The sequence below is a fragment of the Sebastes umbrosus genome, chromosome 8, assembly GCF_015220745.1.
Source record: "Sebastes umbrosus isolate fSebUmb1 chromosome 8, fSebUmb1.pri, whole genome shotgun sequence".
Classification (NCBI taxonomy): domain Eukaryota; kingdom Metazoa; phylum Chordata; class Actinopteri; order Perciformes; family Sebastidae; genus Sebastes; species Sebastes umbrosus.
Window position 1 is genome coordinate 9,503,344 of NC_051276.1, and position 24,225 is coordinate 9,527,568.

The window sequence follows — 24,225 nt, forward strand, 5'->3', positions numbered from 1 at the left end:
GGTTGATTCCCCGGCTTGATTGACAAAACCCTGTCAATTGTGTTAGCGTGTCAGTGTGTGCTTTCCACTGGCGTCATTGTAAAGGCGAGAGAGGCTGCTGTCGTGTTGAAAACAAACTCTGACCCTCAGTGTTGTCACACCAGTCCTCTGTGGCTGAAATACGGTCAGGACCGCCCCCTTTATGAGGAACAGAGAGCAATAAAGTAAGGGTGCTCTGACCAGGAGTTTTGGGGCTGATGTCCAATCCCTGGAAGCAAAATCGGTTCACCAATATCGATCACGGGTCTATTTGAAGCCACCCCGATTCTGCTCCTCTGCTCTTTGTATGTGTGTGTAGCCGATGTCTGTGTGTGCCGGACCATGTGTCCCGGGAGATTTCAATGTTCCAAATTCCAGTCAGATAGGCCTGTTTGTGTTTATTTAGCTTAAAAATAATTGATGGGCAGGCTGGGAAGGGAAGGAAGGACTGCGCTAGTTCGAAGCTTCATTCATAACGTTGACATTCAGATTCTAAATCAACATTTTTGCATGTCTATTCATTGTACACTAATCAGTGTTTCTTTTATATTCATTCTGCAACAGCTCACCGCTCTGCTCTTGTGTTTCACCGGGTGCGCTGGGCAGCCTCGGCATTCACACACAAACTACCACTGGCAAAACTACCGCTGCAGATGGCGATTTTCCTACATGTGTCAATTTCCGTTTGTTACATGCATACAGTCTTTTCAAAATATATGTCTTCACAGCAAATAACGTCTTTAGGTTTAAGCAATAAAGCTACTTAGTTAGATTTAGGAAAATATCTTGGTTTGGGTTAAAATAATTCCAGAAGTGGTGTCACTTATATGTAAGTTACGTGACAAATAAATCAACGTTGACTTCTGGTTTCACACGGGACATGAACGCCAGTCGAAAGTTAGGTAGTTTTTGACTCAGCCATCCACCCAAACCTCCTCTCTATGAAGCGTTCGCTGCTCTTTATATTTCCTGGTTCATGATTATGTGAATTACACACAAATTAATTTCGTGGGATATACACAATTTACAGTGCATTACTTTTCGAAAGTCTAGCTCCCACCACCACCACCACAATAACACAAAATCTGAGTTTTCCCATTTTTTAGAGTGATGACATCATAAAATAGGATGATAGACATTCAAAGATTCATTGGAAAACCTCAATAGAAGCTTTGAATATGAAAAAAAAAATGACATTCAGTAAGGACAGCCCTAGTGATTGAACATAGTCAAGTCAGCACACTGACACACTGACAGCTGTTGTTGCCTGTTGGGCTGCAGTTTGCCATGTTATAAGTTGAGCATATTGTTTTATGCTAAATGCAGTACCTGTGAGAGTTTCTGGACAATATCTGTCATTGTTTTGTGTTGTTAATTGATTTCCAATATTAAATATATACAGAAATTAGCATAAAGCAGCATATTTATCCACTCCCGTGTTAATAAGAGTATTAAATACTTGACAAATCTCCCTTTAAGGTACATTATGAGCAGATAGAAAATGTGTGATTAATTTGCGATTAATTGCGATTAAATCTTGTGTGTATGTGAGAGTAATAACATGCTGTAGATTTATGTGAAAAATAATGAATTATGAAGAGAAATAATGAGGAATTGTTGTACAAATAATAGAAAAAGATAATTGAATGCAAGCTCTTATGACCCTATAGAAGACACACATACTTGAATATCAGTCTGTCATTCTGCACAATATGTGTTTTGTTTAATCCTCTTGTCAGAATGAGATGATACCTTCTCTTGAGGATAAACAGCTCTCTTGACCACTCTGGCCAGTGTCTGTGTTCAGTGACCAGTCTTGTTATCCATCAGTCCTGCCTCTATTTTAAGCCTCACATTATTCACCGTCTTTGTTTCAGTCTGTGAAGTGGATGCACTCTCCCTTCATCAGTGCAGTTCATAAGTGGGAGAGTGAAATTAGACCTTTTGTGAGCCTCTCTTTCATCCAGGGTCGCTTTCATACTGTTAAATGCATAAATTGTCCTTTCGATAGTCATAGTCTTTTGTGTTGGTGTGATCAGTTAAGCAGCAGTGTGCAATGACATTATTTGAAACATGGTTGGGCTGATATATACCTATAATACAGATAAATGTAGATGTAGAATATAGAAAAAAATGAATATAGTGTGTTGCACGTTTTCCACCTTGAAGAGCCTGTATGTTTTGTAAGTATTATGAGCTGCAGGAGCTTAAACTCAAAGTGGATAAAAGTCAGTCCGATAAGTACATAGTGTTCTGGTACAGTTAGCGCTTCATCAGATTGAATTTGAGCCATTTTTCTGTTAGTGTTGCACGTCATTATCCACCCAATTTCAGGTCTGTTCACCAAATTACAAAAAAAACAACACATTTTCTCTTTCCTAGTGGAGGTGTATCTGGTAGAACCGAACCGTACCAAATGGTTTTGAAACAACTTGTCGAAATGAGCTTGGTGTGAACACACCTGTGGTTTCTTGAGTGATTATTTTCTACAGCTTGAATTTTCTTTTTCACGAGAATATAGTGGTGCAGTGATGACATATTTCTGTAGGCCAACCAGGAAGTTATCATCACACTGGTTCCCTTGACAAAAAGCCAATGGGATTTTTCCATTGGGTCTTGGATTATTGCGGAAAATAAGCTCAGTGATAAACAAACGTTTATGATACTTACACGTTTTGTTCCGTAAAATAATCTCCACAAATGAACACTATAAACAAGCTACACCGCGGTCACATGACTTCGCATCACCACCACTAAGCTAAAGGTGGACTATAGTGTCGGCTTGATGACGTTTTGTAGTCACATTTAGCCACTTTTAAGACACGTAAAAGCTCCAAAATTTTCAAGTGGGATATTTACTGATGTATTTTATGTCATACAACAAAATGTTAGAATCTCAATCTTATTTCAGGCATCTAACTAAAAACCCATTAAAAAAAAACCACTGACTTCCAGACGAGGGATCAGGAAGTGCTAAAATGTTAACTCATTTCCGGGTTTTAGGACTCATTCCTGCACCACTCTATCAATTAACTGAATAATTCCGGCTCAAAGAATTTCACCTTTTTGCAGCTTCAGCCTAACCTGTGTCTATGTGTCTCTACTTTCCCAGCGGACGTCTCCAGGATGTGTGACGTGGACGTGTCCCCGGAGCCCACCAGTCCCACCCTGTACAGTGAATCTGCAGACAAGTACGACAATGTGGACCGCTGGCAGAAGCTCCGCACTGCCGTCCGCAAACTGGAATTCTGGGAAAACTTTACCGCCGAGCTGATCGGGAGTGGCTTCTTCTCCAAAGTCTATAAGGTATTCCCTCCGTCCTCTTCCCGGTTTTGCCATGTTGCCGGCCTCCGTTTTTGAGTTTCCAATCAAAGCTTGCTTTGTTCCAGCCACTAATTGGGACATTCTTGCCATTCCGTGATTTGCCCACCAGCTTTGGAGACCAATGGGGGCGCAATACTCATCCTCAGCTGAGACCTTACATAACTCCTAATGTGACACCAGAGCTGGAGTGGAGCTACAGGGTTTTCATACATTTAGGCTTTGTCCCTGATGAAATGAGCTAGAAAGAGGCCATAGGATGGACGAGAGATTGGGCCGAGGTCGGATTGAATGAGATTGAGATTGCTCTCTTAATTTAGACCGGTGTTCAAATTGAACCAACAAAGAAAACACAAATTGGTTCCTGATTTCCTGAATACACTTTTCTGCTGTCACACTGTCTCCACTGTAAATCCACCATAGCCTCCGCCATCACTGCTGCTACAACTACCGCTGCTATTACTGCTTCCACTTCCGCTGTCTCTGCTGCTAACGGACACCAATGTCCCTTCAGGTGATGCACAGCACCAGTCGGAAGGTGACGGTGGTGAAGATCTACAAAAACGACGTGGACCAAGACAGCATCGTACGAGAGATCAGCCTGCTGCAGAAACTCTCCCACCCCAACATCGTCAGGTAACAGTCCACTCATCATGTCCCTCTTCTTACTGAGGCCTTTTTATGCTTTGTCCAACGGGTTCAATTCTACTAAAGCGAAAAAAGGATTTCCCTTTCAGTCTCTGTTCTCTGTCTCTACAGGCTCTACACCCGCCCACACATCACACATCACACTCTCACTCTTTTTCCACTCCGCTGTCTGTAGTTTTGTAGCAGTATTTCTGACTATCATAGTTACAGAGTATAATGGCAATACCTTTTAAACATCTTTACTTACTTGTACTATACTAAGTAGTTATTATATGGTTGATGCTATTATGATGATAATCACTGAAAACAACACACATTTCAAAGATTTAAATCTGCTTTACGGCCATTTATAAATCTCTGTAAGGGACATCCCAGTGCTTTGCAGGTTTTAGCTTATTTAGTCAAATTAGATATACTTTCTAGTACAGCAAATGCGATTTTTACTTTCAGATGTATTTCTTTATTTCTATATTTGTATTAGCAGACTCCTAAACCTTCCTCCAGTTAATCCATCACATTAAGACCATGTGGATTTTTGTCAAAAATCAGCGTGCACAGGGATTAATTGCAGATTGACTTGAAGTCTTCACTGCTGTACTCCACAACTATGACTTTGACAAAGTCACTGCGATGGATTGTACAACTCAAGCATGTTTCAAGAGACATTTGATTTTCATGTGACATGGAACGGAAGAGAAACCAGTCTGCCTATATCACAAAATATACAGTGGACAGCAAAAGCATAAAACATACATGATTTGTAGTTATTAAGGAGTTAAAAAAAACATGGATATGGTTCTTTAAGGTCTTGTACATAGAGTCATATAGCCTTATACATATATAAAGCTACTCAGTAATGTCATTAAATCAGCATTTATTGATTTATTTGCCTACTGGGCAGTGGAAAAAGCTGGAAAAACAACATTATTATCACCTTATAAAGTTAATTTAGCGAACATGTTTTGTATTTAAACATCCAGCAGGCACAGAGCAACATTAGCAGTAGTTTGGAATTGTGTTTGCAATATATATTCTCTCTCTTTTAGCTCTGTGTTTTTGGTCTCTCCATTAACTCTTGAGTGTTGAATGTTGTGACAAAATAAAACAACGAGCAGAAAAAATGCTTTGATGGGAGCTTCAGAGAGAGTTCATCACTATGATTCACCCTTTCACGTGTCATGTAGTCATTTGAGCCTTTGTTTTTATAAAAATATTGATAAGGGCAGCTTTAAAAATAATTAAAAACTTCATTAAGAAATTATTAATTAATAGAAAGCGGTAGCAAATAGTTGCGGGTACAATGTTGCTTACTGTAGTTAGTTTGGTAGCTGTAACATGACTGAAGCACAGCCTTGTTGCAGCTGCAGTCCAGACAGATGTAATGAGACCTTGGTGCTGTTTAACACTGGCCCCGTCATCTACAGCAGTTACATAAGGTGTGATGTTTGCCTAAGCAATCTTATTTTAGCCATTTAGCAAGGTCACAGCGGTAAGGTTATCAGGGTGCAGCTTATCTGCTGAGGTCACTGCTTACAGCGCTAAACAGCAGGCTGTGATGTCCACACTGCTCACACTGTGTTTGCTGAAACCAAACACAAAGTGTGTGCACATTGTTCCCAGGACCTGACGCAATATCGTCGCTAAATTGTTCTTTTTAAATATGAGCTTTGATCATAAACCGTGATCAGGTGTGTTTTTAGGTTTTCTTAAATCTGCTTGTTGTATTTTCTTATGGTGAAACCAAAGGCAAATTTCAAATCATATTAGCTTAAAGGATATATCTGGTGATATTCTGTAGTTTTCTTATTGTCAAGAATTTCCATAAAAATCCAAATGATAACAAGTATTATCTGTGTATCCTGATATCTTTTCTTCCTCTGTAACATAGAGCTCTATATTAGTGTTAAAAACACATCAGTGATCCACGCTGTTGCACTGGGCGACATGTTCCTTCATCACCATGAACACACACTCTGTAGTTTATTTAGACTCAATCCCACGCACAGTACACCGTCCTGCTGCCACTAATACTCACTAAAGCACAAAATGTGGATTAGTCCGCTGCTGAAAGTAGTCCCCAATAAACACACTATGTCCTCGTGTTTGAGTAACGTTTGATAATAACTACAGTGACCAGATGTTTTCTGGAATTTTATAAAGATTGAAGTCTTAGAAATGAATGGCCTGAATGGGGCTGAGAGCCACAGAGAAGCTAGGGAAGTCAGAAAATATGAAAGAGACGAACAAACTGTCGGTTTTGGTCCTTTTATGGGATTTGTTGACAATATGGAAAATATCATTAAAGGAATACTTCAATCAATTAATTAATTAATTATTCAATTACTCACCCTGTGCTACCTTAAATTCTTGAAGAAAACTTTGTTAAAGTAAATCCTTGATGAATTGAAGTAAATGGGGGGGGGGGGGCGTTAAACAACAGTAAAACTGTATCAAAACAACTTTTTACTATTTCATGAGCCCTAAGGTTTTAGTGAAGATTCATGTGTTTGGGAGGTAGTGAGCATATGACTGAATATGATGATTATACAGCACGAGTTTCATGAGAGTTTGTAAACGGATGTTTTGATATCATTTCGCGAAACGCAAAAGGCTTCCATTTACTCTCCATGAGAGAAAACAAAAGTTTCTTCACGAATTCAAGGTAACATGGGGGCTGAGTAATTGACATACAAATGATCATCTTGGGGGTGAATTATTCCTTTCACCTTATCCTTTAATGTTTAAGATATGGTGACTCTCCGCTGAAGTTTCTTTGGCTAATTGAATTGCCTCTAATTTGTAAAAAGAGTGTACTTTTGTATCTGTGTTTTTAGGTGTCCGACACCGTTACAGCTGTAGATCTCTAGTCACTGTTTAACGTGATTTCAGGAGAAAAAGTAAACTAGACTAGGATTCTACTGCCATGCTAGCAGCTCTGTGAAGCTGTACGCAGCAGGGCTTTGAACTAAATGCTAACATGCTGATACTAAATAAGTATAATATTTACTATGCTCACCATCTTAGTTTGTTAACATAATACATACTAGACTGCCTCGAGAAACTCATAAGGAATATTAAGTAATAAACACATTTCCTCTTATTCTAGATATCTGGGAATCTGTGTCAAAGAAGACAAACTTTATCCAATCTTAGAGGTGAGTCCTACACCTTTTTTTTCTTTTTGCACCTTGTGAGTCATCGTTGCTGTGCATGTCCACAGGCTGGCTCTGTTCTGAGCGTGGAAAAACACAACAGATTACACTGATATGAGTTGATAGGGATAAAGAAACGGTAAGTGAGTCAGGTATTTATTCTGTAACCAGACCTGGCTTCATTACTTCAGAGTAATGTCACGTTCACATAATCTAAAATTTTTGTATTTTCCACCAGTCTATGAAATTCAGCACATTCATTTTTACAATTTTATTGCTCAAGCTAGATAAATGTTTTCATCATCCTAACACTGTTTGTAACCTGGTGTATGTTGGCTGTTTCAGTATGTGAATGGTGGCTGTCTGGAGGAGCTTCTGGCCAGGAAAGATGTTCCCCTGTGCTGGAGAGAGAAGGTGGACCTGGCCTGTGATATAAGCAGAGGGATGATCTACCTGCACTACAAGAACATTTACCACAGAGACCTGAACTCGAAGGTAAGACCCTCAAGTCTCTGTCCTGTTACTTAGCTGCTGCAACAGTCCAGTGTCACCACAGGGATCATTAAAGTTTCACCTCATCCCCCGTCAGCTGCCATCACAACTACCACCACAGAGACCTCACAGGGGATGCACTATAGTTGATCCTTGTACGCCATAGCTCAACAGCCAGAATATAAGACAGCTGGTGATAGATCGAGAACTTGAGAATAAAGAACTTCTCAGTGCTGGAATTCCAGGAAGTGCACCATCGAGCCTACTTGACCCTAGAACTGATCTGTAACCTGAAAAGGCCAACGCACGGAGCCCCCTAGTGGCCAAGAGGTTAAGGGGCCGACAATAAAAATTAAATAAAATGAATCAATAAAAATTAAATTAAATGAATCAATACAAATGAAATGGAAAAAAACAAATAAATAATTAAATTTCAATTTCAATTTGAAAATAAATGTATATGTGTAGTAAAAAAAAATAATAAGGACAATAGGAAAACATGAAGAACAATTGCAACATATTATTAGCAGTGGAAACCAGTTGTGAACACAACATTAATGAGGTGCTGCATACTTAAATGTGTTTTTTGAGCTATAAACTGCATGATATGACTGTACTGTGATGAAACACATCAATGCTGGTGTTAATATTGACTTTTTTTTTACCAAATTTATAAAAATCTGCATTTCATGGGTTAAAACTAGCTCAACATGCCATCTAATGTTTTGAATCAGCCCTAATATTGCAAGGCCAATGCTGACATAGAGTTGACTGGTACGAACGTATCTATGTCATGTCATATCGCCCTCTAATCAGAGGCCAGGGCCATTGGTATTATAAAAATGTTGGTTATAGCCACTTTAATAGCTCCCCTCTCTAATTCTCTCCAACATTTTGATGTCACTAATAATTTATCAGTTTCATGAAATAGCTCATCTGTATTTTCCTATTTCCTATTTTCCTGCTTATGTATGTTGTTCTACATATCTCATCCTTAACTTATATGTTAATAAGTTAAGCGTATTCATAGTAGATCTTCAAAGTTTTTCTTAGCTTGTTCATCAGGAAATAATTTAATTAATTCAAATTAATTCATATAATATATTTAAATTTTTTTGAGACATTTTTTTCATAGCATTGTCAACTTGATTTGGAGTCAAATCTGGGTCTTACTTACTGATTTCTCTTAAAGACTCCTTCTTTATCTATACTCTATTTTTCTAATTTTTTCATTACAGTACATAACAGTACAACACATTTAACTGACTAACACATTCCTGTTTTCTTACTGATTAACGATCATGCAGTGATTGATCCTGACAGTGACAGATCCTCATCCACATTCTCATGCGTGGGTACGCTCGTATGCCAGTGTGTGAATGTGTGTGTGTGTGTGTGTGCGTGTATGTGTGTGTGTATGTGTGTGTGTAGGTGCTGTCTGTCTCCCCTGGTTGCCAGGCTTCACAGAAGAAACAGTCGGTAATGCAAAGAGCCGAGGCAACGTGACAGTCACTCTATTGTCATGTTAATAGATAGTTACTAACTAAGTGCTGTTGCTACACACATAGCTTTTGGGTAATGGGGGCCCTTTCACCACACACGTCACCCTGAGGCCACTCATTTGGCTCCCTCCCAATTCACTTTATTGACACGGAGGCCATAGTTGATTTACGTCACGCTCTGGCTACAGAAACTGGATAGATCCATCCATAATGTTTGTTCATGATGAAAGGTAATCACTGAATGAATTATCCTGATTTGCAGTTGAAGCTGCCTGAAGAGACCTGAGAACAAATGACATGTACACAAGACCAGAACAAGACAATTCATTCACACAAACAGCAGACAGAGTGTAAGCTAAAAACAGAGCTAAAAGGAGAGTAATTATTGGACTTATATTTGCCAGGTGGTCAGAAACACGACTCCAAATAAATGCTGATGTTGCCATGGTTCTCAAAAAATCAATTAATGCAGCTTTAATTAAAGGGTAACTTTGATATTTTTCAACCTGCCCCCTATTTTCTCATGTGCTGCTGTCTAAGTGACTAATATAACTAATGGGGACAACATTTTTTTTGAATTGGTCCAGTAATGAGGGATAACGCTGTAACCGGCAGCCACTAAACAGGCTTCAATGTAACCCTTCTTGGCAATTTTTCACTATCGGTGTACGTTCACTAAAAGCGCTTGTTCTGACAACATTATGGAAAGGACCCTACAGAGAAATAAAACCTTTTTCTTACCTCTTACCTTTCTGTTTGTTATTGTGTCATGTGACTTGTTGCCGGAAGGACAACGGTGGAAACGTGAGTGAGGGTTGGAGAGAGGAGTGTTCACGAGACACCTGTGTTGTCAGAGTTTGTTTGGTTGGTGTACACAAAGTGTAGCTTAGTGTTATCTAAAAGATGTTTGGTGTTTTCAGTAGCTGAATATTTAGCTGATTTCGACAGAAGCGAGATTTCAGAACAAGACTTCTCCTTGAGCGAGCCTTGCTTAAACACTACAACAAACAGACCGGATCATGCGAAAGGTAAGAAAAAGCTTTTATTTCTCTGTAGGGTCCTTTCTATAATGTTGTCAGACACATACAATAACAATCTGAGTCTGTCAGTGGCAAAAACAAGCACTTTTAGTAGATGTAAACTGACGGTAGGTTGCCCCAAAGGATTACATTACAGCTCGTTTAGCAGCAGCCAGTTACAGCTTTCTCCCTCAATACTGGACCAATTTCAAAAAGTGTTGACCTTATTAGTCACTTGGACACAAAAACATGGGAAAATAGGGTCCAGGTTGAAAAATAACAAAGTTACCCCTCAACAACCGGAAGTATGTGACTGCTAGCTATTTATTTTTGTCAAAAGAGCATTGTTTGCACTTATTTCCTGCTGGCCCATCCTGAAGGTATCATTTCTGAATATGAACATATATTAAATATGGCTGCTGTGTGGATAAAATACATTTTAGTGGCTTACAATGTTTTCGGCTTGTAGCTCCCCTGATCCCTTGGGTTTGGCAAGGATGTTTAACAGTTATATCATTCCCTTTACTGATAATATGTGCACCAACATTTAACGTTATCAATCAAATGATGGGCGCACACCCACCTACAGTAATAGAATTCTTTGAAAAGACCAAGGCAGATTTATCCCAGCCTAAACTTTGAAATCAATTCCAGTTAAGTGGCTGGACATGTGCAAATTAAATTCCAAAGCCCCCTGAACCAATGCAGTCATTGTGAATACGCCTCAGTAACTCTGCAAGTTAACTTGAATCAAAGTTTAAGCTCCTGGAAAAAGTCGAGGGCCCCTTTTATAATTAGCGCCTTTCTCTCTGTATCTGCTAACGCTTTCCATTTTTGTTTCCCCAAACTGTTGCTTTCCTTGGCAGAGAGGGCCGGGGGCTAAATTTAGAGTTGAAGTGTGGGACTGAAGTTTTTCCCAGGAGAGCCTCGTAATGACAGGCTACTGGATGGAAAAGGCCTCCGGTGCAATGGGAGCCAGATGCTGACGTCACTATACAGCCCATTTATATACATGCAAACAAACAAATTTCACTTTCTATCGGACACATTTATTTTCACACCCCTTTCTATACATACAGTGATACACATGCATTGACAACCCACATATACACATTACGCTCATACGAACACTTCGGCCGCCCACTGTCGTTATGCAATCACAGCTCTCCCACTGTCTGCCTCTCATCACACCTCCAGCTCTCCGCCTGTAAAATCAACGAACCGTGTTTCGTCTTTTTCAGGCAGAGATTATGAACTTTTTTATAACAAATCTGGTAACTGCATGCCAGTCAGTGTGATGGAGGCTATACCGTGTACAGCAGCACACAGGCAGCCACACTGAGTCTCTTTACATGGGGTCCGGGTGAATTAGTGTACTGGAAAGGTGCTGACAACAGATCCTATTGAGTCTGTTGATAAGTGGAGAGACTAAAGAGCAGCTGGATGTTTACTTTCCAGGGAACACATGCTTAATGTATGGAAGATCAAGGCTTAAATATTAAAGACAACGTGGACAAAAGGAACTGTTGATACTGCCTGCTTTTTTTCAGATATCAACCTTACACTGCCCTCTGCTGGCAAAATACAACACTGCAGTTGTATTAACCTGTGTCATTGTTTTCTTGTTTGTGTTTGTGCAGAACTGTCTGATCCGGGTGACGTCTCGGGGTCGGGAGGCCTTGGTGACTGACTTCGGCCTGGCCAGGGAGGTGGTGGAGGTGGTGGAGCTGCCTGTCAAAGACCCCGGCAGGAAACTGTCACTGGTGGGCTCAGCCTTCTGGATGGCCCCCGAGATGCTCCGAGGAGAGCCGTACGACCGCAAGGTAACAGACAAAAAGGTCCTGTTTGTACTACACACACTCCTGCTCCAGCTGGAAACACATTTATGTTGTATTGACATCATTTGTTGCAAACTTTGGAAACACGGAAGTCACATGTGTTGCTGCAACATTTCATATGTTCAACAAGAGATGGATAGAAAGTGAATTTAATGTTCTTCTAGTGTAAGTTCAGATAACACACATTTACAACCTTGTTCTTATAGAGTCAAGCAAGCAGGTAACAAGTCTAAAAAAAATATAAAAATATATATAAATATTGGGGCTGCATTTAATGATTATTCTCATTATCAGTTAATCTACTGATTATCTTCTCGATTAATCTGTTAATCATTTGATTTATTAAATGTCAGAAAATAGTGAAAAGTTGGGATTTGTTTGGTATCAACCTCAATTATTGCCTCATATCTCACTTGTCCCAGGTGGATGTTTTCTCCTTCGGCATCGTGCTCTGTGAAATCCTGGCCAGGATCGCTGCCGACCCGGAGATACTACCCAGGTCACAGGTAGAACTCCATTAGAAACCCAACTCCACCATGCAACCACAAGTAGTTGTTTTTTACATGTCTGTTTGCGTATAGCTTAAACAAACAAGATTCAACGTGTTAATAAGTGAGCTTTAGAGACGTTAGGAGGCGTATTGTTGAACTTTGGAGAGAGGCAGGCTAGCTGTTTCCAGTCTTTAGGCTAAGCTAGACTAATGGTCTAATTTCAGCTCCATACTAGTACTTAACACACAGACATGAGAGTGGTATCGATCGGCCAAGAAAAATTAATAAATGTATTCTCCAAAATGTCAATCCATTGCATGAAAAACTGATTTTTACTTGATTTAAGAACATGGAAATAATAACACAAACACAAAGTATCAGGCATTAGCAGTTTACAATTCTATGTATTGACCTAAAAACACTAATGAGTCAAACCCTACCTTATGTATCGTGTATGAGCCAACACAAACTAGTGTTCCTCTTCCAAACAGTATGTGAGTAGCAGCATATTTCGTCGTTATCAACTCATCCCAAGCTTGTTCATTGTTCCAGTTCCAGCACGTGGATGTGTTGAACTTGATCAGTGTGCTCGTGCTGCACTGACTGTTGATGTTAATGTATTTCAGGACTATGGGCTGGATGTGAATGCGTTCAGGGAGCTGATGACTGACTGTCCTCAGCGTCTCCTGGAGTTAGCAGCCAGATGCTGCATGGTAGGTAGAAAACATATTTAAATACTATAGTCATACAAAAAACAAGGTTACAATTTTGCAATGCAATGCAATGCAATGTCAATCAAAAGGTATAAGACTGGTATTAATGTTGAAAGACAAGACGAAACATGAAGTTATAATGTATCAGCAGGTAGTTTAACACGTGTTGCTATTAGATGGGTTATCACAAGTAAATTACTGTACCTACACTGTGTTAGCTGGAGTTGTTCTCACAAGTTTAGTAGGAGCAGACAGAATGAGATCCATGAAGGTTAAAGCAAGATACCAATATACGTATAAATGTATATTAGAGCCGTGAAAGTTAACGCGATAACGCGCTAACACAAATTTGTTTTAACACCCTAATTTTTTTTAACACATTAACGCAACTTGCGATTTTTAGGTTGTAGCGGGCTCAGTTTTAAGGATAGAGTGTAGCTACTGGTATCATGTGAAACTAGAAAAACATAAGGAATCCATTGGTACCAACCATGCCATATTAGCTTGTAGTGAAGGAGGCTAAATAACGCTCTAAACCTCCACCAAATTTTGGCGAGGAAAAACTGGCATTGCCATTTTCAAAGGGGTCCCTTGACCTCTGACCTCAAGATATGTGAATGAAAATGGGTTCTATGGGTACCCACGAGTCTCCCCTTTACAGACATGTCCACTTTATGATAATCACATGCAGTTTGGGGCAAGTCATAGTCAAGTCAGCACACTGACACACTGACAGCTGCTGTTGCCTGTTGGGCTGCAGTTTGCCATGTTATGATTTGAGCATATTTTTTATGCTAAATACAGTGGACAATATTTGTCACTGTTTTGTGTTGTTAATTGATTGTAAATTAATCCAATAAGAAATAAATACATACATTTGCATAAAGCAGCATATTTGCCCACTCTCATGTTGATAAGAGTATTAAATACGTGACAAATCTCCCTTTAAGGTACATTTTGAACAAATAACAAATGTGCGATTACTGGTGATTAACTATTTTAATTGACATAGTCGATTTAATCGACAGTCATAAAATGACTGTACAGTGACCGTAAGTTATGCAACAACTTTTGGTTTCACACGGGACACAAACAGCAGTCTCCTGGTTGAAAGTCCGATGTTTGTTTCACCCATCTGTCCACCCTGACCTCCTCCTTACGCAGATTTCGTCTGATTTCATGTGCAATCCGACCCAGTGGCACTGATTTCAAGCATTTAGAATAACTAGAAAGAGTCAATCTGGTGTACTTATATAGGTCATATATAGGCATGAGTATGAAATTAAAACTGTTTCATAACCAGTTAAAAGTTCCTCACAGTAACTTCAAGTAAAGAATTAGAATCCTTCTGCCACCACTGAGTGATACCAGGGTAAATACTGATCAATGAGCCAGACTCCCAGAAGTCTCTCACAGAGCCACTTTCCTCTCCTCCTCATCTAAGGTGGAGTCCTTCAGACGGCCAGCGTTCACAGAGTTGCTGGATGAGTTAGGAGAAGTCGCCGAGAGTCTGGAGCCGCCACCGAAATCTGATGTGACCACGAGCTGAGTCGCACCGTCTGGGAACCCCACCTAGAGCGTCTTGGAGTATTTGGTCAGTGTCTGGACAGGAAGCTGGACTGACCCTGAGCCCTCTGTGGCATCTCTCTCCTCTACTGCATAACACCCGACCATGGCTGAACTTGTCTTAACTGAGGTGTTGCAGATATAATAGATGTGTTTTTTGGAGGGTGGTGGAAACTCTCCTGTCTTCTCATGAACACTTTGCTTTGACACAGTTTTTTGTACAGATGAATAGTAGTCTGACTAGTAGGATGGAATGTACAGTATAGTCTGTTTTTTTGCAGCACGTCTTTCTCGACCAAAAAGGTCTTATCCTCCATCCTTATCTTCCTCAGTTCCTTCTGTTCTGTGTGAGTGGTTTGTTTGTAGCCAACAACACAGATGATCATGTCTGTTGATGTGTTTTCTGCCTTTTCTATCTGCTCGCCCGTCCGGTCTCCTCTACACTGGAACAAACACGTCACTTCGTATAAGATGGGACACAACAAATAGGTGACTAACAAATCAGGAGCTGAAGAGATTTGTTGTCTTGTAGACTTTGGAGTTGAACAGAAACACAAGTTGACAGAAAACTCAAACATGCCAACGTCAAATTTGCTCCGTGTGTTCAGGTTCAAAAATCTACACATTTCAGCTTTTCAGGAACAAATAAAAAAAATCTTTCAGGCTTTTATTCAGCATAATGACTGCGTTTTTGAGTTATTCTGTGGATTTTGCTCAGAGGAACCGTACATTTCTCAACAATGAAATCACAAAAAGTGGTTGTTTTCAATAGCGATATGCACAATTTAATATCCACGTCTCTTTTTTTCACGTTTTCATATTTTGTCATTGTTACTTTGAACTGAACATGTGCTTGTAAATATTCTTTTGCTCACAACTTTTTAAATTCTGCCACCTTTTTGGGGATTGAAGGGTCCACATTCCTTCAAGTTTACCAGTATTTACTATTTTCCTGTTTGTGTGTGTCTCAGTGATTTTTCAGACAGCTGCAATACAAAATTAACTTTCACAAAAGGCACATTTATTTTTTATTCCATTAAATTGGTTCCAACTTTTTAGTTGGTTCTCAAAGTTCAGAGATACAGGTTTAGTTTTCTTGCACTTACGCACATAAATATGATACAATGGGGAACAAATATAAAAGACAACAATGACATATAGGTAAAACACAGAAATCCCAGCAGGCTTTTACATACAGAAATAAAAACTAAATTGGTAGACGGACTCACAAATGAGAAGAAATACAAATAATCTGTAACTTAAAGGACCAGTGTGTAACAGTTAGGGGTATCTATTGGCAGAAATGGAATATAATATTAATAAGTATGTTTTCTTTAGTGTATAATCACCTGATAATAAGAATCGTTGTGTTTTTGTTACCTTAGAATGAGCCGTTTATATCTACATAGGGAGCGTGTTCTCTTCACGGAGTCTACCATGTTTATACAGTTGTCCAGAACGGAAAAACCAAACACTGGCTCTAGAGAGGGCCATTTACGGTCTCACATTTTTTTCTCCTACACGCTTGGCAAACGGGAGAAGTTTCTGCTGGTTGCAATCTGCAACCTCACTGCTAGATGCCGCCATATCCTACACACTGCTCCTTTAATTTACCATTTAGGCAGCGAGTTTTCTCCATTCAAGGTAGATCATCTGCTCAGAGTGACTGTATAAATATTCATCTGCATTTAGATTTTGTTTCACTTTTCACATTCCATCATGTAAAACTAATGGAACAATTATCATTTGATCTCCTTTAAAAAAATAAAGTTTCAGTCCCATTTGATATAAATACCTGTGTGTCGTTTATTGTGAGACTTTCTTCATTCACCTAACTCCCATCAATAATATAGCTGTTGATAAAACTACAGGGACCCTAGCGATCCTACACTTTTTTTCAACATACTATACAATGATTTTTTAATCACTTTTTCCCGACATACTATATTATGACTTTTTTCGACATACTATACTATGACCTTTTTCTATAGTTTTTTTGGCATGCTATACTATAACTTTTATCGACATACTATACTGTGACGTTTTTTTATCACTTTTCGAATACAATACTATGATTTTTTTCCGAAACATACTGTACTATGACTTTTTTTTTCGATTTTTTCAACATACTATACAATGACTTTTTTTTATCACTTTTGTTTGACATGCCAGCCTATGACTTTTTTCAACATACTATATTATGACTTTTTGTCAACACACTATACTATGACTTTTTAATAATTTTTTCCGGCATACTATATTATGACTTTTTTCGACATACTATAATATGCCTTTTTGTTTATCAGTTTTGTCGACATACTATACTATGACTTATTTTTATCACTTTTCAAAATACAATACTATGATTTTTTTGACACATACTATACTATGACTTTGTTATCACTTTTTTGAACATACTACACAATGACTTTTTCATCACTTTTTTCGACATACTATACTATCACTTTTTTATGATTTACTTTACTGTGACATTTTTATGGCATAGTTTAAGAGGACATTTTAATGACGTACTATGCTGTGTTTTTTTTTTTTTTGACATACTATACTATGACTTTTTTATGACTTTTTGTTCAACATCTAGCCATATACTTGGTTTTGACCGAGTCTTGTTTATCAGAGACAGGATATTCAAAATCAAAGTAGTATTTCCTTATATATCTGCTTGTTTAAAACACCACCCCATTTATTGATAGGTCAACCCTAATCACGCCTTGAAAAAAGACAAATTAAAATCCTTCAAATATCCATGAGGATCTGTCACTGTATGCCACTATTGTCAGATACTTACAGAAACTATAAACATTTTATAGAGCCTATCCTCAGCACACCACCAGCATGAAGTAATCTTTCTTATGGAAATATAAAAAGATCATATTCGAAAATAAGAACGAAAGATCAATTTGAATATCCACCTTTAGCAGACCAGGTACTGCTTCACGGCAGAGGTGAAGTTGTGACCTTACAACCATAAAGCCAAAAGTGAATATAGATTCTTTCTTTGTTAATACATTTCCTTTTGTGGTTTTAGACTACACCCTTACAACACTTCAACAGACAATGCGTCACCAGGGTAGTTGTATTTTTAAAGTAGCTCACTATCTAAACAATACACACTGTATCCTATTGTCCTGGTCTCCTAAATATTATGTTCCCATACAACAAAACGGCATTGTCAATTACGTTGTAAGGGAAACATATTTTCCCCCAGATTACATATGTTTTTGACGTATCACAAATATGGTTTTGTAATCATAGACCGAAAATGGCGACGGCCGAAAGCCAAAATGCTGAACTCGAGGCTTCAAAATGGCAGTCCACAAACCAATGGATTGACGTCGTAGTGACTACGTCCACTTCTTATATACAGTCTATGTTCAAAATGTAATTGAGAATGCAGTTTAGTTGTATTGGAACGTAATTTTGTAGGAGACAGGGTTGGTATTGTCACATGCCACGCAGGCGTGTGTGTGATATTTCTGCTGATCTTCCTAGTAGCTTTTGACCATGTTAATTATGTGCCTTTGAAGCAAAGCTTTTCAGCATAATCACTGTGGAAATATAATAGAAACATTTCCAATTAATCTCTTTGAGCCGTTATGAAACACCAGGCTTTCCCCTTCCTCTCAAGACTGTTCAGCCCCGCCTCCCAACACACGCACACAGTCACACGTCGGCTTCCGTGCTTGTTTTTAGTTCCTACCTGACATAAAGGCACATCAAAAGATCATGAAACATTTAGCGGCTCCTTTCAGGCTCCCTCTGCCCTACACCTCTCCCACAGATTTAGAATATAAAGAATAGGCTTGATGAGGATGAATTATGCAGACACTGATCTGTTTTTGTGTGTGTTTTGTCTGATGTGGAGGATGATAGGCTGTGTCAGGTCAGACAGGGCAAGAAGAGAGGACGGTTTCAAACGGGAGCTATCGCACATAATGTATTAGGACCATATATTACCATAAAACCACTGGATCACTGGCTTTGTAATGTAGTCTGACTACTTTGGCATTATTTTGCCTCCAAAAGTCCTTCCAAAAACATTGCAAGTTCATTGCTTTAATTCAATTAATTCAGATTTATAGTCCAACTTTACTGTCCACTCATTTAAGGGTGGAAAGTCGCCCTTGGCCTCAATAGCTTCAAAAACCAGGAAATAAAAGCATGTCATCATCACAGTACAGTGCACAGAGTGCAGATACAATTAGTAAAGTGCCTTTTAAATCAGGGTCCAGTAGTATTTCTAGTAGAGTGAAGTGCAGGTCCTACTGTACTGTATATGATGTGAAGCGTGAGCTGAACTTTTGCAGCGGGTATAAAAATGTTCTTAAAACAGTTCCTTTTAGCCTGTAAGAATCTGTGACCTGTGAGGAAACCTTGCAGGAATAGTGGAGGTGGGTGAGATGGGCCCTTCAGGACTCGATTTTCCACTCTGCTGACTGCTTTCAGATAGTGGGGATGAGTCAGTGGAGCTTGTTGTTATGTCCAGATTTACGAAGAAAAACCATTTTGGGTGCATTAACGTTGAGGATGTAGTGACTGTGGTGCACACAGCTTATACAAAAGTTTAAACATTTGACAAAATCATTTATTCTCTACATGTAATCATCTGCACAGTGTGAGGGATTGTATTTTTAAAAGTAGAAACTGAGATTACATCACCTCTTTAGAGTAGTTTTTACAAAATACAATAATTGCCTTTAGTGGTTACAGCAATTTACAAGAGAAATATAACTTACCATGATTACAAAAGACTACACGTTACATCAAACTTTTCAAAATACACTAAATACAATATTTCATCTCAACCCATCAACGGGTAAAACGGTTCAATCTCCTTCTCGTGGAGCTACAGATCTAAATCTACCCCTCTATTTGACAAAGATTGTTGAGTTCAGCTTTATAACCTACCACCTGGGGAAAACAGTCTAATGGTTTGTGATTATGTATTAAGAATGATCTTCACAGAAAAGGCAGTCTATCTTACTGGACTCCCTGCAATCCTTACAGTAAATAGTTCCATTTGCCTCCTTCAGGGTGGAGGTTTTCCTCCCCAGCAGTCATTGGCTTTTCAAATTTTCACTTTCCCACTGGGCCAACAGATAAGGACTCAGAAGCAGGACTCAAACGCAAGGCAGGAATAATAAAATGTCTTTACTTGCAAAAAGGTTCGTACAGAGGTAATCAGTACAAAACAGACAAAAGTATCCAAAAAGTACATGGACAGGGACAGGAAGTGAAGGATCTGAAATGAGAGACAAAGGTGAGAATACCAAAATAAAACAGAAAATACTAACTAAAACTGGAAACAAGGAAAAGATGACCTTAATCAGGAGACTGGGTCACCTTCTATTCTTAAAACAGCAGGTTGTTGCTTATTTTATACCTGACTTTATATGTCTTGTTTGTAAGGTCTAAATATTTTATTTTTTGACTACTGTTTGTACTTAAAATTGCTGCTCTGTGATATTACCTCTTAAAGCCATCTCACCAATAATACAGGATATATGATACTGTCAGACAGTGTGGAATAAGATGATTTTACTATTTAACTTTTAAGCTTATCAGGAGGAAAAGGGGGAAACCAATACCGTAAGAGGTTAAAGTTCACTACTCTAAAGTAATACTGTACTCTGAGCTCAGACATTACACTGACTGTCCACAGAGTGGAAGTGTTTGCTCAACCAAGACTCGCTCTGCCACTCGTTCCACAGCTTGAATTGCTGTGGCTGCTGGGACCGAAATGTCAGTGCAATAATAGTGTTGGCGGTACAGTACATGATCTTAATGATGACAACACATACTGTAAATGACCTCTCTGGTCTAATGGTGTTTTAATGTTACATAATGCAGATCTGTCAAACTGGGGTACAAATAAAAACATGGTGAAGATGTCAGATAGTTCTTCTGAGTAGTGAAGCCCCTCTCAGTGCCTTATTGAAGCCAAGTGTCCCATGCAAGCAGAGACTCTTTATATATCAGGTCAGTTTTTGTCTTTAATGAGGAGAACGACATTTTGTGGAGCACCTTACCTTTCAAAGAGCACAGTTTGTTCAGAGCTACAACAGCCGGTCTTTCTGCCCTTTAGCAAAACGGCAGGTTTCCCACTAAAACCCAACCTGCTGGCCCACGATGAAAGCCACAGAGTGCTGGCTTCTTACTTGAACAAATGTCTCCAAAGGAGTGTAGAAGTATTGTAATGCAACACTACAAAAACTGAGAGAGTGATTGAAAAAATACTTGGGGGAAAAGCTGCAAAATGTGTTATAAAATACATTAAACATTACGTCATACAACACTAAACTAAAACATTAAAGATGCAGTAACAATTAAACAAGTTCACCATATCAACTTAAAATGTGATGATATGTCAATGTTGTGTTCATAAATTGCTTCAGTTGTTGCAGAATGAAATAATATTTTTTACTTTTCTATGTTTTCATGTGTTATAGAATATCAATGAATCCTTACAAAAACTGAAATATTAAAACCCCCCTTTTTTGGAAATGAATGCCTCATTACCAACCAATAGGTGAATACATGTCTATTATGTTTAGTGTGTGTGCGTGTGTGCCTGTGTGCGTGTGTGTGTGTGTCCACTTTGATTGCAAGACATGAGCACCTTATGACGTCTGTCCTAGTTATTACCTACAAGAGGGTCGGGTCTTTGTCCTAGTTGGGTGTTTGTCTTTGTTTATCTTTGTGTGTGTTTCCATGTTTGCCTGTATGTGTGTGTGTGTGTGTGTGTGTGTGCGTGTGTTTGTCTGTGTGTGTGCAGGTAAAGATGTGTATGCACCGCCTCCTTAACAATTGGATTTATATGTGATGAGGCCACACCTGATGAGATAATGAGCTTCTGGACTTGTTGTTGTGGGTAATCTCTCTTCCGTCTCACTGAACTCACTGAAAACCATAAAAGACCCAGAGTTTGAGGGTCTCTGTGTGTTCGTTTGTGACGATATATTGGTGTTTGTGTAACCTATTTAAATGTGTAGCTTTGTGAGGGAGTAGGGGAGACCGGGCTCCATTGTAACGTTTTCACATTTTCCTTGCACAACCTTGCACACTGTGTCCAAGCGTTTTATTATTCTCTTTATTGAGAAAATTCACTATACAAGACAAAACAGCATTAATACCATATGCCATTTTTGAGGATGACGTTTGCACGGATGGTGACTCTGAGTGGTTAAACAACTCTCTTTTGGCTTTTGATGTGAGTGAAAAAACACTGAAAATCGAACCTGTTATAAAAACTTAAATGACGAACAACAATTTCTAAGTCGATATGTAAACGTGATTGACACAATGTGAGGTTTTATTCGGACGAAAAATACGGACTTGGTGTGCAAAGGCCTTAACTCATAGACTACTTTAAATACACCAGTCATCTTTTGGTATAAGAAACATTTATATATGCACTAATTAATAATACAATTGATATATATTCGCTAATAAGGACAAATGGCTGTCCTCAGGTCATGACATGAGGTGATACATTTAGCTGAAATCATCTCATATTTGGGCATTTCTTCAAGTAAATATAGGAGTTTCTCTATGTCTGTTATGTTTTCAGATTCAGGGTGTATTTTTTATTACATTGGGAATTCTCTGAGCGTGGTATTTGGGGCATCAGGTGAGAAAGTGTAGTTCTGACTCTTTGTCTTGTCTGTTGCACATGGGAGCAGAGTCTCTCCTCCCCTGGCAGCCAACCCTTCTCTATAGCTAGAGAGAGTTTGTACATCTGTCTCTTTTATGGAGCGGGAGCCGTAAACAAACAATCAGAGCTGACATGTTTCCAGCTGTGTTTCTGGGTTACATCACAACCAGAAGCTTTATTTCAACAAAGCATTTTACTTTCACTGTCTCTGTCAAAGCACTCTGTTTTTAACTGTGCTATGTAGTCTGTTATTAGAAATTAAAGATCTTGTAGGACCATAGAATGATTATTTAAAATTACATGTTGCTATAACAGAATTAGTAGAACGTACACTGAACATACAAGTCGCTTGCATCCCGTTCTGAATCGTGTTTTCACTCCGTATTGCAGCTCAACATTTAAATGACTGGGTGTTCTTCAGTGATGGATTCACACACTTTCTTCGTTTCTCTGATAGATATACGTCATAGATAGACCATTGTTGGCTCAATAGCTATATGAATCCATGGGCATCAAAGCTAAAAAACATGAAAACATTTAGGTTTCCAGTGTCTGTATTCCTTAAACACAATTTGCACTTTGATCTCCACTTACGTATTTCAGTAATGTTTGCACTTCTGCCAGACACGTGAATGTAAAAAGCAGGCCAGAAGGGTACAGCGGGATTCCGCATGGCATCAGACCAGTTCCCTAAAGATTCATAATGAATAGCCTGCATGATTCAGTCACATGGTGTGTCTGTGAAATAGAGCATGAAGGTGTGTCGTGAGAGATAGCTTTTTAGATCAATAGTTGGAGGTAAATAACAGAGTTATGTCAGCAATTTGTGTAGCATGATCAATAAGTCACCGGCTGATTAGAATGTCTTGTGCGGTTGGTTTGGACGGCTACTTGCGTGTATCTATGTGTCCTTCTTATGTACTATAGTATAATATAGTGTGTGTCTGTGTGTGTGTGTGTGTGTGTGTGTGTGTGTGTGCGTGTGTTTGTGTGTGTGTGACTGAAGTAGGCCATGAGGAGACTCTGTGGTCTGCAGAGAGGGGATCAGCAAAGGTGACCTAATATCAAAGAATGAAGCACAAATTGATTTTGGAGGATGGATTTTTGGAAGGACATTTGTGTCAGGTGAGGCAGCTCACAGGCATTTTTGTGTAACCAGTTCGCCATGTGGGCCAACTCCCTATCCATCTAAATCAATCCATCTTGTCGAGTGCCGGGCACAGACGCAAGTGGTCCCATACCTCCAAACTATCGTGCTTTTTTCCACAGGGATGTGAAATTTGATTGGAATCGCTACCAACTGCCAACTATGAATTCCGAAAAATGCCACCATTGGCTTTCAGAAACACCCTTTATTTTCTCTTCACTAGATAAATAATTGCTTTATGTTTAAAATAATCTTCCATATGACAAACTTCACAAGTGAACACGCTGACATTACAGGTGCTCAAATATTACACTGCTGAGATCACCTCTGAGAACGAGAGTAAAAGTTCATCATATGAGATCTCTGTGTTATGATTCTCTTTCCATCACGCTCCAGCAATACTGGCAGGACCACACTACATACAGCAGTGGGTTTCTGCTGTTTATACTAGAAGAAGAAGAAGAAGAAGAAGAAGAAAGGCGCTTTATTAATCCCCGAGGGGAAATTAAATTTCTTTGTCTTTAGGCTATGTATAGAAGATGACGTAACATTTTAGAGTAGCCCACATATGTAGAGTACTTTAAAGAAATTCAAACACAGACACAATTACAATACAACAGTATTTAATAAGTAATTTGATATT

At 38.9% G+C, this 24,225-nt stretch overlaps 1 protein-coding gene across 2 annotated transcripts in view; it reads left to right on the plus strand.

Moving 5' to 3' along the window:
* The window catches only part of zgc:162952 (PKc_LIMK_like_unk domain-containing protein), a 28,142-nt gene extending 11,588 nt beyond the window's left edge, over positions 1-16,554 (plus strand). For both annotated transcript variants that reach the window (XM_037777080.1, XM_037777079.1), the window contains 8 exons: positions 3,131-3,324; positions 3,854-3,975; positions 7,094-7,142; positions 7,485-7,634; positions 11,793-11,975; positions 12,413-12,496; positions 13,108-13,194; positions 14,639-16,554. In XM_037777080.1, coding sequence (XP_037633008.1) covers positions 3,145-3,324; positions 3,854-3,975; positions 7,094-7,142; positions 7,485-7,634; positions 11,793-11,975; positions 12,413-12,496; positions 13,108-13,194; positions 14,639-14,743 — 960 coding nt within the window. In that variant the 5' untranslated portion in view covers positions 3,131-3,144 and the 3' untranslated portion in view covers positions 14,744-16,554. The remainder of the gene's footprint in view (positions 1-3,130; positions 3,325-3,853; positions 3,976-7,093; positions 7,143-7,484; positions 7,635-11,792; positions 11,976-12,412; positions 12,497-13,107; positions 13,195-14,638) is intronic.
* The last annotated feature ends 7,671 nt before the right edge of the window (positions 16,555-24,225 follow it).